This window comes from Rhincodon typus, chromosome 3 (assembly GCF_021869965.1).
Source record: "Rhincodon typus isolate 14 chromosome 3, sRhiTyp1.1, whole genome shotgun sequence".
Classification (NCBI taxonomy): domain Eukaryota; kingdom Metazoa; phylum Chordata; class Chondrichthyes; order Orectolobiformes; family Rhincodontidae; genus Rhincodon; species Rhincodon typus.
The window spans coordinates 796,920-815,371 of NC_063334.1; the positions used below are offsets into that span (position 1 = coordinate 796,920).

Consider the following 18,452-nt stretch of genomic DNA (forward strand, 5'->3'; position numbering starts at 1 on the left):
TAAGTGCTGGGTTTAAAAGAAGAAAGCCCACAGGTTACATGCAGATTTTGCAGAATACAATTTTTAGATAGACAAAGCTATTCTGAACCAGAACAATCAGTCAATGGAAGAATAGTTTCATGCCAGGAACTAACAACAAACATTCATATCTCAGGCTGACGGGACATTCTTCCAATTGAACTTTGGAAGCTAATTTACAAGAAGACATAATGTACTTTGACTAGCAGCCCCTCTGATGAACTCCTTGACCAAGGGAAGGGTTCAGAAACAAAGCTCCCGTTTCTTCTGAAGAGAAAAATGTGGCAAACAAAGCATCAAAAATCAGCAACTCAGGCTTAGGGATGTACAAGTTTTACCCACTTTCAAATCAACCTGCTCAGCAATGTGGCTCAGCGGCTAGCACTGCTGCCTCACAGTGCCAGGGACCTAGGTTCAATTCCTGCCTTGGGTTATTATCCGTGCGGAGTTTGCACGTTCTCCCTGTGTCTGTATGGGTTCCTCTGGGTACTCTGGGTTTCCTCCCACAGTCTAAAGATGTGCAGGATAGGTGGATTGGTCATGCTAAATTGCCCATAGTGTCCAAGGATATACAGGCTTGATGGGTTAGCCATGGGAAATGCAGGGCTATGGCGACAGGGTGGGGAGTGGCTTTGGTGGAATGCTCGTTTTTTTGTTATTCGTGGGATTATTATTCATTATTTATTATTATTTGTGGGATGTGGGCATCGCTGGCTGGCCAGCATTTCTTGCCATCCCTAGTTGCCCTTGGGAAGGTGGTGGTGAGCTGCCTTCTTGAACCGCTGCAGTCCTCCTGCTGTGGGTTGACCCACAATGCCATTAGGGAGGGAATTCCAGGGTTTTGACCCAGCGACAGTGAAGGAACGGTGATATATTTCCCAGTCAGGATGGTGAGTGACTTGGAGGGGAACTTGGAAGTGGTGGTGTTCCCATATACCTGCTGTTCCCATATACCTGCTGCTCTTGTCTTTCGAAATGGAGGTGGTTGTGGGTTTGGAAGGTGCTGTCTGAGGATCTTTGGTGAATTTCTGCAGTGCATCGTGTAGATGGTACACACTGCTGCTACTGAGCGTCGGTGGTGGAGGGAGTGGATGCTTGTGGATGTAGTGCCAATCAAGCGGGCTGCTTTGTCCTGGATGGTGTCAAGCTTCCTGAGTTTTGCCGGGGCTGCACTCATCCAGGCAAGTGGGGAGTATTCCATCACACTCCGGACTTGTGTCTTGTAGGTGGTGGACAGGCTTTGAGGAGTCAGGAGGTGAGTTACGCGCCGCAGTATTCCTAGCTTCTGGCCTGTAGGTCCTGCTCTTCAAAGAGTTGGTGTAGACTCAATGGGCTGAATGGCATCTCTCTGCACTGTACAGATCCTAGGATTTGCACTGAAACTATCACTAGTAGAAGAAATTCTGGTGTTGTAACAGGTCTTACTTTCAGCAATGTAAGACAGACTCAGTCGACTGAATGGCTTCTTCCCACACTGTAGGGATTCTAGATCCCGAAATGCTGTGACTGACCTCCGGAGCAGGTGGGACCTGAACCCGGGCCACCTGGCTCAAAGTTAGGGACATTACCACTGCCCCACAATTTTTAAACAGGCTCAAAAATGCTGGAGGAGTGGCTAGAAGGTGTCATGTCTAAGTCAGTTAAGGTGATACACAAATGTGGGGCTGCCTGGCACATCCATTATTTTGATCAAACGTATATCTGCACTGACTGAGCTAAAGAAATACAATTGCTGCTCTGCATACTTACTTGCTGTGAAAGAAAACAATTTAACAGTTCACATTAAGCCTCATTTCATGATGTTTTTTGGTCATTGTGCTAATGTAGCAATGAAGGGAAGACTCAGAGAACAACATGAACGTTTGGTTCAAGCTATCAATGGTGGCTCTTTGCTCCCGATCCCAATTTGTGCGATCAGTTGATTGGAGATGTGAAGCAGTATTAGTTGGCTCCCACAGTCGTGAGAACTTCACATCACTTAAAGGAGTAAATTCTTTTATTCACTCATGGGAAACTGGGTATCATTGGCTAGGACAGTATTTATTGCCCAAAGGGTAGTTAAGAGTCAACCACATTGCTGTGGGACTGGAGTTACTGTGAACAATCCTTGCCCCGTCCAGCCTATCTGTTCAAATCTGAAGTGATGCACTTGGGCAGGGTGAACAAGGCAAGGGAATACATGATGAACAGTAGGACCCTGGGAAGCAAGGATCAGAGGGACCTTGACGTGCATGTACACTGGTCCCTTAAGGTATCAGGTGGATAAAGTGGTTAAGAAGGCTACAGGATTCTTGCCTTTATTAGTCGAGGCAGAGAGTTTAAAAGCAGAGATGTTATACTGAAACTGTATAAAAAGTTTGCTCGGCCAAACAGTGATAGTAATGTGTGCAGCTCTGGAAGCCACATTATTAGGAGGGTTGTGATTGCAGTGAATAGGATTTAAAGAAGATTTACCAGGATGCTGCCTGGACTGGGGAGTTTTAGCTTTCAAGAGAGATTGGACAAACTGGGGTTGAGGCACTGGTGAGACCAGTAATGATCGAATGAAATGATGGAACAGGCTCGAGGGGCTGAATGGCCTACTCCTGCTCCTAGTTTTTACATTCTTATGCTATGGGCTAGGTAGCTACAAGCATCAGAGATAAAATACATGACAGTTACATTTTCAGTTTTATCTGCTTTTCTCCCCTCCTCTTCTGAAGACACTGGCCCTAAAATTCAATTGGGGGTTGGAATCATCTGACCTCTGACTGGAGTTACAACAGGAGACTAACTGAGCCCAGTTATGAAAGGTTTGACAACTGCTCTTTTAAATTGCATTTCTTAACTGGCAGCATTTGAACGCAGACTGATCACTGACCTGTTGGCTCTGTTCTGTCAGACTCTGCAACTTGTTCATGATCTCTTCAGCCTCATTAGCTTGTATGATCCCAGCACTGAAAGCAGAAACACTCACACATGCCACTGAATAAGCCAATACCTGAAAGAGATGACGTTCATGAACTTCCTTTCACAATTAATTGTCTTACAGCACACAGACAATTGAAAATGACAATTAAAATTCATAAATAATGTACAGCCCAAGGAACTGCAAGGCCAGCTATTTTTTTTTTAGCTTAAATTAATTGAGAAAATGCCTCTATCCCCTGATTTCCCCGTAATTACTGTGACCAGGAAATTGGGTGGAAAGACAAAGAGTTAACATTTCGACTTCGATAATAATTTCTTCGGAACTGAAAAGCGTCGGACAATGATAGTTTTGATCTGATTGACAAAGGAGAAACAGAAGCAAGCGGAACAGATGGTGAGGGTGCCCACAACAAAGGACAAAGGGAGTGGAGGGACAGAATAGGTGTTAATAGTAGGTGTGAAAAGTAGAAACTATCTCTGTTGAGAACAAACCCATGCAAACACGATATAAGGGTGGAGGAAGGTGGTGTTATCAAAATGGAGGCATATCCATGGTCTGAAGTTGTTAAACTCAATATTCAGTCCTGTAAGGCTGTTCAAGTGCCTAAGTGGAAAATGAACTGCCTTTCTTTCAGCTTGGGTTAGTTTTCAGTGGAGCACTGCAGCAATAGAAATATTCTCACAAGAACAAAATGATTGAGGATAAATGGAAGACAAATTGGAAGCATCCCTGTGGAAAGAGGTATTGCTGCAACAGATGCAATGGGGACAGTGAAATTGGGAAAATGGACAGAAATATTTCCAGGAAATGGTATGTGAGGATGTATAGTCATGGCAACTGTGGGGGCCAGAAAGAGAAACAGAGAAGTCAAGGAAGGGATGGGATGGGAAAAGTCAAAATGAACCATAGTATCATAGAATCATAGAATCCCTACAGTGCAGAAAGAGGCCATTCAGCCCATTGAGTCACTGACCCTCCAAACAGCATCTCACACATAACCAACCCTCTATCCTATCCGTGTAACCCCGCATTTGCCATGGCTAACCCACCTACCCTGCACATCCCTGGACATTATGGGCAATTTAGCATGGCCAATCCACCTAACCTGCACATCTTTGGACGTGCAACCAGGTGAATGTGAGAGAAGCACGAAAACTGGAAGCAAAATTGATTAATTGTTCAAATTTCGGGTGAGAGCAGGAAGCAGCATTGATAACATCACTGATGTACCAGTGAAAGGGTTGTGGGCGGGGGTCAGAGTAGGACTGGAACAAGGAATGTTCTACATTCCCCATTATGAAACAGACATAACTGGGGCCCATGCAGGTACCCATGGCCACACCTCTTATTTGTGGAAATCAAGACAAGTCAAAAAACAAATTGGTAAATATGAGTTCTTGTCTTGGAAATTCAAAATAATCTTTCCAACTCTGGAGATCTGCCTGGGCACGTTGAAAACCCATTGGAAGACAGCAAGCTCCTCCCAACCCCCATCCATTGTTTTCCTAGCTACTTGAATGCCCAAAATCCAGCCATCAGCTGCAGACTAATTGACTACCCTCAAAGCCACCTTGAAGTTGAAGAAAATGTGAGAAAAATCTTTGGTGACAAGGGTAGAAATTAAAAACCCGATGCAGGGTTCACAACCTTTGGCCTTATTAGAGCCTCCACTGAGCACACACCAATTCCTGGCTGAATACACGTCACTCTCAGCCTTCAAGAACTCTGCTGCAGACTTAGAAAAGCACAGAATTATAAAGTTTACCTCCCCGATATACCTTCTTGATGGCAAAGGGGAAAATTGGTTTCTGGTAAAAAAAAAAGATGGAAAATCCCTTCTATCCAGGGCCAGATCAGGATTGTGGGCATGTTATGGCTCATTAGCAGCACTGTGGCTCAGTGGTTAGCACTCCTGCCTCACAGCGTCAGGGGCTCCGGTTCAATTCCACCCTCGGGCAACTAATCTCGATGGAGTTTGCACATGTTCTCTGTTTCTGCGCCAGTTTCCTCCAGGTGCTCCAATTTCCTCCCACAGTCCAAAGATGTACAGCTTAGGTGGACTGGCAATGCTAATTTGCCCATAGTGTCCATGGATATACAGACTAGTTGGATTAGCCATAGGAGACGCAGGGTTACAGGGATAGGGTAGGGGGTTGGTTATGGGTGAGATGCTCTTTGGAGCGTCAGTGAGACTCAATGGGCTGAATGGCCTGCTTCCACACTGTAGAGATTTATCTGATTCTGGTCCGTTATATCATGGTAAAATGTACATTTTTCTATGAAGGTTCAAGCAACTCTCTATTCCATACACGAAGATGCTTAATTCTGAACCAGTCCTACCTCTTGGTGTACCCTGCTCTGAAACGTACTTTCATCCAAGCTGCGACAGAGTTCACTAAGAGAGACAGACACATGCACACGGCTCTCTGTTTGGCTGCTTTGGCTCATCAGGGACAGAACCAGCCCCACTCCCAGGATGCAGCCCGTACTGCAAAAATAAAAACAACACGCATCAAGAGAATAATCACTGCTGTCTGAGAGACTTTCTCCTCCATGCCCTGCAGGGCTAACGTTGGTTTTTCTGTATTCACATCTCAAAGTGAAACAAAACTCGTTAAATGGGTAGGTGGTAAATTTAAACTTTGGGATTACTGTATTTAACAAACTCCATCACATACTGCATTACATTGGCAAGTAGTCACTCAGAATCCTGGCCTCAAAAGTGGTAATTGAGTAATTTTACACAAATCTTTCACAGCAAAACACAGCTGGATGTAGGGAGTGGAGCAGATCACTGGAGCAGAAACAGTACAGAAGGTCATTATTAGAGAATGGGAAGGAGTTATTATTTTGCTTTCAAGCCTAGGAATCCCTATCAGTAAGGTACTGCTCATCAGCACTCAGAGTTTTAAGCTTGATGAAAATGGTCCAGTAGGCATAAAGACTAATACTTTGGAAACTAAAACAGATAAAGCCCATATTCTGGATATGAAACTCCACAGGGTTTCAAAACCGTCCACATGGCATGCTGAGGTGATGATGTGGCAGTCATAATCCTGTTACAACCTCTAATCAAGGCTGTTAGCTAAGACTTTGGAAACTCTTATTGGCACGCATGGCTAAATCTGTAGCACTGCCATGGTTACCCTGTCCTACGCAACTGAGTGCTGGCGGCAACAAGTTTGCCCCAGGCTAAGGAGGGCAGTCAACAAAAAGGCAAGGCTGGCAGACAGACTGTTTCAATTGTATCACTGATTCCCTTCCGAATTTTCTATTTTTCAAATTCAGTGCAAACAGCAGCAAGTCGTCAGGCAAAGAGAGAAGAATCTTTTATTCCTGCAGTATTCCCAGATGGACTATATGGAATCGGCATAGAAGGAGACTATTCAACCCATCATGTCTGTACTAGCTCCCAAAAAGAGCTACCCCAGCTAGCCCCACTCTCCAGCCCTATCTCTGTAGCCCTGGTAGTAGCCTGACATTCTCTACTCTATGCTACAATGCTCAAGACATGCATCATAGAATCATAGAATGGAGGAATATGCGCTTTTTGAATTATTTGCTCAAACGTTAACACAAACCTATTCGCTGCACAAGTGATTTCACCTGAAACTTCTTTACTCAGTGGCAGCCAAGTCCAATGGCTGCTCTCGCACTCAGGTGAGGAGGCAGTCTCCATCAAATATCACAGCCAATACAGGGATTGAGCTGTCGGTTCTAGGTGGGGTGGTTAAAAAAGGCATTTGGCATGCTTGCCTTCACTGCTCAGTCCCCTGAGTGTAGGAGTCGGGATGTCATATTGAGGTTGTACAGCACTTTGGTGAGGCCTCTTCTGGAGTACTGTGTCCAGTTCTGGTGGCCCAGTTAGAGGAAGGTTATTATTAAGTTGGAGAGGTTCAGAAGAGATTTACGAGATTTTTTTTCATTCATTCACGGGATGAGGGCGTCGCTGGCTACGCCAACATTTATTGCCCATCCCTAATTGCCCAGAGGCAGTTATGAGTCAACCATGTTGCTGTGGGTCTGGAGTCACATGTAGGCCAGACCAGGTAAGGATAGCAGTTTCTTTCTCTAAAGGACATTAGTAAACTAGATGGGTTTTTCCAACAATCTGCAATGGATTCATGGTCATCATTAGACCCTTAATTCCAGATATGTATTGAATTCAAATTCCACCATCTGCCGTGGCAGGATTCGAACCCGGGTCTCTGGGTTAACAGTCCAGCAGTAATATCAATGGGCCATTGCCCCCTGATGCTGGTTATGGAAGGTTAACTAATAAAGAAAGGCTGGGACATTTTTCACTGGAGCACAGGAGGTTGAGAGGTGACCTCATAGAAGTTTGTAAAATCATGACAGATATGGATACAGTATATGGTAGCTGTCTTTTTCCCTAGAATGGGGGATTTCAAGACTGAGGGGCACATTTTTAAGGTGAGAGGAGACAGATTTAAAGATGACACGAGGGGCAAATATTTTACACAGAGGGTAGTTGTGTGTGGAATGAACTTCCTGAGAAAGTGGTGGATGTGGGTACAGTTACAATGTTGAAAAGATATTTGGATAAGTACATGAATAGAAATGGTTTGGAGGGATATGAGGCAGGTGGGACTAGTTTAGTTTGGGATTATGTTCGGCATGGACTGGTCGGACCGAAGGGTCTGTTTCAGTGCTGTACGACTATGACTCTATTCTGCACTGACCTCTCAATAGCTAACCAAATGAGTTAAATAACAGTGGTTAGCACTGCTGCCTCACAGCGCCAGGGACCCAAGTTCCATTCTACCCTCGGGCGACTGTCTGCATGGAGTTTGCACATTCTTCCCGTGTCTGCGTGGGTTTCCTCCGGGTGCTCCGATTTCCTCCCACAGTCCAATGATGTGCAGGCTAGGTGGATTGGCCATGGGAAATTGCCCAAAATGTCCAGGTATGTGCAGACTAGGTGGGTTACAGGGATAGGGCAGGGCACTGGGCCTCGGTGGGATTTTCTTCGTAGGATCGGTGTGGACTCAATGGGCTGCATTCTATGATTCTATGCCATCTCACAATAGCACACCAAACATGTAAACACAAGCTTAGAATTCAGTTGCAGCAGTAACAATTGAATTATGGATAAATACCACTTACCAGAGCTAAAACCGTGCATTCAGATCATCATTTTCTTGCCGTATAAAGTTGTGGGAGTATATTTACTTACATTGGGAATTACTTGCTAAATGCATTAAGTTTTGAACAGAACAAGAATAGTTTGAACTGGATGTTTGTGGAATGTTGAGATGAAGAAATAGCTGTAGATAGATGAAGAAATAACTGAACTTGTAAGGAATTTATTCACCCATCTGACAAGTTCATTGTTACCACTTACTGAATTTACAATCATTCCTTAACGTAAATTGAAAGAAAGCTAATCAAACCGCACTTGTATTCCAAGCTCGTATCAAAGCAACACTTCTCCAGAGCATCCAATGACTTCATGAGCAGTAAATTCATCTTCTGCCCGGAGACATCACTGCCAAAAAGATGACAGAAGACATTAAATTCAAATACATTACCTCCTGCTCAGGAACTGACATTGTACATTCCGTAAATTCAAGCATGAAATAGTTTGAAATAATGCACGCTGTGCTTGAGAACCTCAAATGGGCCCATATAAATTTCAACAGGACAGGAACGGTAAAAACATTCAACATCAACTCTAATTCTAAATGGCTTCTATTGCATACATCTCTTTGGTTATACACAGAATTCCTACACATTCATGCATTGTTGAGCACAGCCTGCAAACACAGCCTGCAATACCTCCATAGGGGAGAGTGCAATACAGAACAGTCACATACTTAAGATCTTACTTCCTTGATTTTCAGAACTACAATTTTGAAGATTTATTTTATCTCCATTTTCCTTTTTATTATAACGGTCACATGGCTTTGATCTTCACTTCTCTTTCTGCTTGCTTTAAACTGAGAATACGGCTTTAATTTGAAATTGCAAAGACTTCAAAGAACACCACATAATGGAGGTAAGCAGTCCTCACTCCAACATTAGGCTGTCATGATTAAAGACACACTTGTCCTGTAGAGTTTGGTATTATCTAATATCCTGTCAATTCCCACCTGGAACCCTGTATGAAAATTACACTTGCTCTTGGGTTCATCCCCGTCAGAGAAAAAAAGTGATTCATACTTGAAAAAGGTCCTGTAACATTTTATATCAAGCAAGGTCTTCTTGTTTCTTCTCCTTCTTAACTGTTTACTCCTGTGAATTCAGATCTTTTACTGTTCAATATGCTATATAAATGCAGTGAAAGGATTCTCTTAGGTCATCATTCAATTGTCAAAAAACAGTACAGCACAGGAACAGGCCCTTCGGCCCATCAAGCCTGCACCAACATGATGCTTTTTTAAACTAAAACATTTTGCCCCTACACACTGCATATTCCACTATTCCCTGCCTATTCAGGTATTTGTCGAGCTCAGAAGGCACACGCGACCAAGTTACAGTTCAACAGGATTATGTGAAATCACAAGCTTTCAGCCCCTTTGACAGGTGAAGACAGGTATATCCCCTAGTAACTGACATTTCTATCCTCGGAAAAAGATTAACTATCCATTCTATCCATGCCTCAAAACTTCTATCAGGTCATCCTTCAACTTTCATGCGAAAACAAACCAAGTTTGTATAATTTCTCCTCATAGCCAATATCCTCCAAACCAGGCAATTTCCTGGTAGACAGTTTCTGTACCCCCTCCACATCTTTCTGGTAGTGTGATGACCAGAACTGTACACAATATTCCAAATGTGGCCAAAGTAAAGTTCGATACGTCTGCAATATGACATGCTAATTCTTATATTTTATGCCCCAACCAATGAAGGCAAGCATGCCATGAGCGTTCTTGACTACCTTGTCCATTTGTATTACCACTTCCAGGAGACTATGAACTGTACGTCTAGATCCTTATGTATGTCGATGCTACTAAGGATTCTACCAACATACTGTACACTTCCCTCCAGCATTAGATCTTCCAAAATGTATCACCTCACATTTCGCCAGATTAATTTCCATATGCCATTTCTCCGCCCAAGTCTCCAACATATCTATACCGTGCTGTATCCTCTGGCAATCATCCTCACTATCTGCAGCTCCACCAATTTTTGTGTCATCTGCAAACTTACTAATCAGGCCACCTACATTCTCCTACAAATCATTTATATACATACACAAACACAGGGGTCCCAGTACTGATCCCTGTAGAACACCACTGGTCACAGACCTCCAGTCAGAAAAATACCCTTCCACTGCTACTCTCTGTCTTCTTTGACTAAGTCAGTTCTGTATCCATCTTACCAGCTCACTGCAGATTCCATGTGACTTTTGCATCAGCCTGTCATGAGGGACCTTGTCAAAGGCCATGCTAACATCCAGACAGATACCTACCACCATGCCTTCATCAATCATCTTCCTCACTTCCTCAAAAACTCAATGAAGTTTGTCTCCTGCATGAAACCATCCTGCCTGTCATTCATAAGTCCCTATTTTTTTCAAATGTGAGTAAATGCTACCCTTAAGATACTTCTCTCATAATTTCCCTACTTCTGACGTAAGGTTTACCGGGCTGTAATCTTCCAGATTATCCCTATTGCCCTTCTTAAACAAAAGAACAACAATGGCTATTCTCCAGTCCTCTGGGACCTCTCCTGTCATAAAAGAGGATTCAAAGATTTTGTACAAGGCCCCAGCAATTTCCTTATCTGCTCACTCAGCATTCTGGATAGATCCTATCAGGTCCTGGGAACTTGTCCACCTTAATGCATTTTAAAACACCCAACACCACCTCTTTTTTTATATTGACATGTCCTTCCCGAGACTCACCATCCACATGTCCTTGAACACTGAAGTAAAGCATTTGTAAAGGACCTCACCCACTTCCTCTGGCTCCACGCATAAATTCCATCCTTTGTCCTTGAGTGGACCTACCCTATCCCTAGCTACCCTCTTGCTCCTTCTATACATATAAAATGCCTGGGGATTTATTTTAGTCCTGCTTTCCAAAGACATTTCATGGCCCCAGAGATAGTAGGAACGGCAGATGCTGGAGAATCTGAGATAACAAGGTGTAGAGCTGGACGAACACAGCAGGCCAAGCAGCTTCAGAGGAGCAGGAAAGCTGACGTTTCGGGCCTAGAGGGTTGAGGCCTCTGATGCTGCTTGGCCTGTTGTGTTCGTCCAGCTCTACACCTTGTTGTCTTACATTTCATGGTTTTGGTCCTCTTAAGTCCTTGTTTAAAGCTCTTTCCTGCTATTGTTACATTCTTCGAGAGCTCTGTTTGTCTTCTGTTTCCTTAACCTTACCTTAAGCCTCCTGTTACTTTGACTAAGCTCACAATTACCCTTGTCATCCTAGATTCCTGGACCTTGCCATCCTAATCCTTCATTTTCACAGGAACATGCTGGTCCTGAACTCCTTTCATCTGGCCTTTAGAAGATTCCCACATGCCGTGGATTTACCCTCAAACAGACACCCCAATCTCCGTCACCAGTTCCTACCTAATATTGTGGTAGTTAGCCTTCCTCCAATTCAGTACTTTCACCTAATGACTACTCTGATCCTTATCCATAAGTAACTTAAAACTTACAGAATTATGGTCACTATTCCCAAAATACTCGCCAACTGAAATTTTAAACACCTCCTTGCTGATTCTAGTATAGCCTCTTCCTTAGTTAGACTATTTACATATTGTTTCAAAAAACTGTCCTGGACACACCTAACAAATTCTCTCCCAGTCAATAAGGGGAAGTTAAAATCATCCATGCAACAATCCAGTTATGTTTACAATTTTCCACAGTCTGCCCACATATCTGTTCCTTTATCTCCTGCTGGCTGTTGGGAAGCCTAAAACATCAAAGTGATTGCATCCTGCCTACTCCTCAGCTCTACCCACAAGACCTCACTGGATGAGCCCTCTAAGGTGTCCTCCCTCAGTACAGCTGTGATAGTGTCCCTCATCAGTTATGCAACTCCCCCATCTCTCTTACATCCCTCTCTATCTCACCTGAAACATCTAAATCCCGGAACACTGAGCTGCCACTCTTGTCCCTCTCTCAATCAAGTCTCTGCATTGGCTACCACATCATGGTTATATGTATTAATCCAGAGTGTAAATTCATTTGCATTACCTGTCACACACCTCATGTCAAAATAAATACACCTCAGATCACCAGTCCCGCCGTGTTCAGTAATCTCTCCCTGTCTGTTCTTCCTTTTCATCTTACTGGCCCTAATCTCTGACTCTCCTCTGTCATTTTACTTGCTGACTTCCTGCTCTGGTTCCAGCCGCCCCACAACATTAGTTTAAATCCTTCTGAGTGACACTAGCAAACATCCTTGCCAGAATATTGGTGTCTTCCAGTTTAGGTGCAGCCCATCTTTCTTGTACCGATCCCATCTGCCCTGAAATATATCCCAATGATCCACATACCTGAAGCCCTTCCTCCGACACCAACTCTTTAGCCACGTCTTAAACCGTCCTATCTTCCTATTCCTGAACTCATTGGCAAATGGCACGGGGAGGAATCCTGAGATTACAACCTTACAGGTCCTGCTTTTCAACTTTCTACCTAACTCCCTTTGCAGAGTCTCACCTCTCTTCCTGCCTTTGGTGCCAATAATGGACCACAACCTCTAGCTGCTCAGCTCCCCTCTTCAGAATATTTTGTGCCCGCTCAGAGACATCCTTGACCCTGGCACCAGTGAGGCATCACACCATCCTGGAGTCTCGCTTACAACCACAGAAATGTCTGTGTCCCTAACTATACAGCCCCCTATCATTACTGCTCAACTACACTTTGACCCCCAGTGTACAACAGTGCCAATTGTGCTGCCACTGATCTGCTTGCTGCTACTTTCCCCCCCGAGAGGCCTTCCCCCCCAACAGTATCAAAATAGTATATTTGTTTGAGAGGGGAATGGCCACAGGGGACTCCTGCACTGCCTGCCCATGCTTACTCATCCTCCTGGTGGTCATCCAACTCTTTGTCAGTCTAGCCCTTACTGGTGCTGTGACCAGCTCACTCAACATGCTATCCACGACACTCAACCTCACAAATGCTCCACACGAGTCCATCACAGCTCCAACTGCTCCACGTGGCAAATCAGGAGCTGCGGGTCAACACACTTCCTGTATACGCAGTCATCATGGAGACTGGAAACGTCCTTGATTTCCTACATATTGCAGGAGGAATATTCCAGAGGGCTGAATTCTCCTGCCATTATGAACTTTATCAAGTAACTCAACCTTATCAACTACAGACAATAATCCAGAATTGATTACACGACCTAATCCACGACTCACCAAACTCGGATCTCCCACTCCTGCTCTCTACACCTATTTTCATTGTAAATCCATTGTTTGTGCCATTCACAAAATTCACTGCACAAACTCACCAACGCTCCTTTGAAAGCACTTTCAAACCTGTGATCTCCACCATCTGGAAGAATAGGGGCAGCAGATCCCTGTGAACACCACCACTTGCAAGTTCCCCTCTGAGCCACACATCATCCTGACTTGGAAATACATCATTGCTCCTGCACTGTCACTGGGTTAAAATCCTGGAGCTCTCTTCTTAACAGCACTGTGGCTGTGCCTAAACCAAATGGACTGCAGCAATGATTCACTAACACCTTCATAGGGGCAATTACAGATAGGTAATAAAGGCTGACAATGAAATATACCCCGAAGTCCCATTTAAATTTGGAACCTAAACAGATTGAGGAACAGCTGAAGCAAAAGCATGCCACTGAAGATTTTGGTACCTTGTTAACAGACTGCAAAGTCAATAACTGAGAAATATCTTCCTCATTTCTTATTATTGGGAAGGTGGTGGCATTAGTGGAATTGTCACTCGAGTAGCAATCCAGAGAATTAGACTAATGATTTGGGCGAAGGAGTCAAAGACTATCACAGCAGATCACAAAATCTGAGTCAATGAAAACAAGTAATTTGGAAAAAAAAGGACATCCATGTAACTAACCCTTGTTGATTGACACAAAAACCCACGTCGTTCATTAATGTTCTTTAGAGAAGAAAATCTGCCTTCTGGTTAAACCCACTTTTAACTGCCCTCTGAAATGGGCCTAGGAAGTCAGTCAATGCAAAGGGCAATTAGGGGATAAGCAGTAAATGCTGGCGCAGCCAAGGGTACTCAAACGAAAGAATGAATGAAAGAAAATTTACTATCGGTGCACAACAAAGACTTGGCTAGTTGCTGCCATGTTACAGAACATGGCACATCCTTGCAAAGCTTGAACATGCATGAACAGGTTCAAGAACAGTTTCTTCCCTGCTGTTATCAGGCTGATGAATGGACCTCTCTAATCTCAAGTAATATTGTGCACTTCCAGTGCCGCCTCGCTCTGCCTAAGCATGCTATGATCTCTATGTCCTTGTTTGCTATGATCTGCCTGTACTGTTTGCAAAACAAAGGTTTTCACTGTACTTAGGTACATGTGACTGCAATAAATCAAATCAAATCAATGCCTGAAAGGATGAACACATTTCTCCTACAATTACCTCATTCGTTCTTCGTACAAGCGAGACAGAAACATTCCTGCAGCTAATCCCATGTGAAACAGAACAGCTTGGGAGGTGTCAGCTTTCTGCTTTCCTGGCAGACCTGCAACGAGAATGCCCAGGACCTCTCCGATGCTGTCTTTGCGTGATGTGATGAAAACAGGTGCAAGAAGGGTCAAAGCAGTCGCAGCACACGAGCGAGCAATGGCACTGGCTGTATTCTCCCCGGAGTAGGATTTCTGTCAAAGCCATACATCAATATTAGTGAGCCCTACACAGAACTCTGCTCACTGCAGCATTTTCATTCGATTGCTGATCAACCATTTGCCTTCAAGTTGTTTTTCTGCATTCTAGGAATTATATCAAGGGTGTTGTTGCAGAGGTGTCACACTATAACCCTGTGAATGCAGAATGAAACTGCATTACAGAAACATTCCCCAAATGGCGCTGGTTCTTTGCTGGAGCAATTCAAAGCTAACCCCAGAGTCTTGACTTTCCACAGAGCTAAATACCACCATTTGTGACACTGCTCAGCCCCCACACCTCCACCCCAAAGTTGTCTCGGAACAAGTGCCAACATTCAATTAAGACAGTGAGCAAGGACCTCTGCTGCATGGGAGATGGCACCAGAATTGAAAATATTCACTACTCCCACTGGAAATCTCTCAGTTGAGGTCAGTCGGCAGCAGTTTCACCTCTCAGTCAGAACCCGAGAACCCAATCCAGGCTAAAACGACAGTGGAGTACAAAAGGAGAGCTACGTTAGCAGAGCTGGCGTCTTTGGATAAGAAAGTTAAAATATAGCCTGGTCACCCCGCTCAGGGAAAGTTAAAGCACTTCATGACTCTATTTAGGTCCTCACTGATGATGACAAAAAAATCAGTGCTGTGGTAAACAGCAAGGAGGACAGCCTTAGACAATAGGACAAATTAGATGGGCTGGTCAGATGGACTGAACTGTAGCAATTGGAATTTAATCATGAAAAAAAAAGGCATTTTGGGAGGACAAACAAGGCAAGGGAGCACACAGTGAATGGTAAGACTCTAGAAAGTACAGAGAATACGGGGGACCTTGGTACGCATATCCATAAATCCCTGAAGATGGAAGACAGGAGGATAGGATGGTTAAGAAGGTATATGTCATTCTTGCCTTCATTAGTAAAGGTATTGAATCTACCAGCAAGAAGGTTATAATGGAGATATATATAAATGGTAGTTCGGCCACAGCAGAGTATTGTGTGGGGTTCTGGTCTCCAGACCATAGGAAGGATGTGATTGTACTAGGGAGAGTGTAGAAGAGATTTACCAGGATGTTGCCTGGGCTGAAGCAATTCAGCAATGAAGAGAGACTGGAAAGGCTGGGGGTGATTTCCTCTGTTGAGGGGGAGTATCTGACTGAGATGTACAAAGCTCTGAAGGGCATAGATGGGGCAGATAGGAAGAAACTTTTCCTTTTCGTCATGGGCTCAATAACCATGGGACACAGTTTTAAGTTAAGAAGGTGTAAGTTGAGAGGGAATTTGAGGAGAGAATATTTCACCCAGAGGATAGTAAGAATCTGGAACTCACTGCCTAAAAGGGTGTTAGAGGCAGGAACCCTCAAGACCTTTAAGAAATATTCAAGTGAACAGTTGCAATGCCACAGCACATCAAAGCTACAGGCCAAGTTCTGGAAAATGAGATTAGAACAGATGAATGTTTGATGACTGGCACAGGCACAATGGGCCAAAGGGCCCCTTTCTGCACTGTGCTAACTCACACCTGAAGCACATTGCAGCAGCTTATACAACAAACACAGCACAGAGATAGTAAGAAGTGCAGATGCTGGAGTCTGAGATAACACAGTGTGGAGCTGGATGAACACAGCAGGCCAGGCAGCATCAGAGGGGCAGGAAAGTTGACGTTTCGGGTCGGGACCCTTCTTCAGAAATCTTCAAAAACACGTGTTCCGATCGAACTCTAATGTTTAAAAATCAAACGGGAGCAGCCCTGAGTGGGGTGAACAGGTCTCTAAATCAGACAGGGGTTATAGCCACAGTCAGTCAGGGGGTCTGTCCTACTCCATCTGTGGTCTTCTTTGCCGGTCATCAGGACACAGAACTGCCTCCACTTCACCATTAAGTAGCACCTCCTGCTGGTGAACTGAGGAGCTACCTTGCCCTGTTCAGACTTGGGGACAATGGTGCAGGATTAGAATGTGAGGGACAGTTTAAATATGCTGCAGGCAATATCATGCTGCCAAATCCTGGCAGTGACCAGCTCTCCTGCCTTTCCTACCACATGATTCCATGAGACAGGCAAGATGAACAGTGGAAGACTACATGGGTAAAGTCACCAGTGGGACGTGGCAGGTCAGGTGCTACAAGCATCCATTACCACCCAGCAAGATCAAAGCCAAGTGATCTATAGCAAGGTTTTCAGTTCAACAACTCAAAAGAAAATTAATTACATTTTTCCACGTGTTGTAGAAGTTAAACCTGACAAATGCAAAATGGTTTTGAACAGTGGATATATGGAGTCATGAATAACTAACTAAAGCTCTCAGTTGGGAAACAGAAATCTCTAACGAGATACTAATCCAAGCATCTCTCATTAAATAAGATACAATCTAGTACTTCTCTAACAAACTCAAACACGGCATCATGGTCTGAAATGGAACAATATAGTTTTTTCTCTAGTCTCTCTACTGTCTTTCCAAGATAATCTGTTCCAGGAGATGCATTTCTTTCTCACTTGATAGTATTTCCATCAACTTGCTGACTGCCCAACTTGCTTTCCTGGCCCGTATGTTAGCCGGTAGTTAAAAATTTAAGCTGATCACGATCTTACTGAACAACCGGGCAGATCTGAGTGGTTAGAATGGCTTATATCTACTCCTATGTTCATCCTATGTGTGTGTCCCAATCCTTATCGCATTCTTTGAAAAACAATATTACAAAATGATGGATACAAAATACTTCTAACTACCTTATTTATTGTCAGCAAAAATTCTGCAAAATTACTTACTGTTTCCCCTGCTTGATGATATCACTGCTGCTGGATACCTGGACATTCCCCGTCTGGGTACCAGATTCAAATTGAAGTTGGGGGTCAGATAGAAATCCATGACAGAGTGAACACCAAAACTTAGTGAGCACCTCAGAGTTCAACAACAAATACCATAATTTTGCCTCTACCCGCAAAATCTGAATCAAAGACTAATAACCACAGGAGATTTCAATGGCATAGTGATGATGCCATTGAACAGGTTAGAGGTCAGAGGTTTAAATTGTAAGCAGTGGTGAAATTTAAGTTGTATTAACTAATAAATCTGGAATGGAGAGCTAGTCTCATTAATAACTACCAAGGCGATATTGTTAGATATTGCAAAATCTCATCTGTTTTTAATGTCCTTTAGGGAAAGAAATCTTCATAATCTGTATGAACATGCGACTCATGACCTACAGGAATTTGGTGAAATGTGTCCTCTGAAATGGCCTTGCAAGCCACTCAGTTCAAGATCAATTGGGGATGGGTAACAAAGGCTGGACTTGGCAGTGACTTCCAGATCCCAAATTATTGGGAGAAAAACTACCAAAATCATTTAGTCACATTGGATAAATAAATGGGATAACAGACAAATGAACAGCTGGAGCAGACTACTTGGTCCCTCCAGTCTGGTGGAACATTCTCTTCCTTCCTCCTTTGATGCATTCCTTAAAACCTACATCTTTCACAAAGCTTTGGCAATCTACACTAATATTAGCTGCTTGATGTCAAAATTTGCTTCACAATACTCCTGTAAGACATCTATGGCACATTTTTACTTTAATACAGAAAGGCAAGTTATTGTTCTTGTACTTGAGGGAGTCAATTTTTGTGTCTGACATATTTTTGTGTGTAAGGAATTTCTTCCGGTGTTTGGGGGGGGGGGGGGGGGTAACAGACAAATTAAAACATTTGGGGGGACCAGCGTA

General features: G+C 43.7%; 1 protein-coding gene across 1 annotated transcript in view; it reads right to left on the minus strand.

The window, feature by feature from the left end:
• The window catches only part of focad (focadhesin), a 187,727-nt gene that overhangs the window by 49,005 nt on the left and 120,270 nt on the right, over nucleotides 1–18,452 (minus strand). Inside the window, exons 20-23 of the mRNA XM_048619555.1 lie at nucleotides 14,498–14,736; nucleotides 8,349–8,438; nucleotides 5,270–5,417; nucleotides 2,879–2,998 (exon numbers count right to left, since the gene is read on the minus strand). Of these exons, the coding sequence (XP_048475512.1) occupies nucleotides 2,879–2,998; nucleotides 5,270–5,417; nucleotides 8,349–8,438; nucleotides 14,498–14,736 (597 nt within the window). The remainder of the gene's footprint in view (nucleotides 1–2,878; nucleotides 2,999–5,269; nucleotides 5,418–8,348; nucleotides 8,439–14,497; nucleotides 14,737–18,452) is intronic.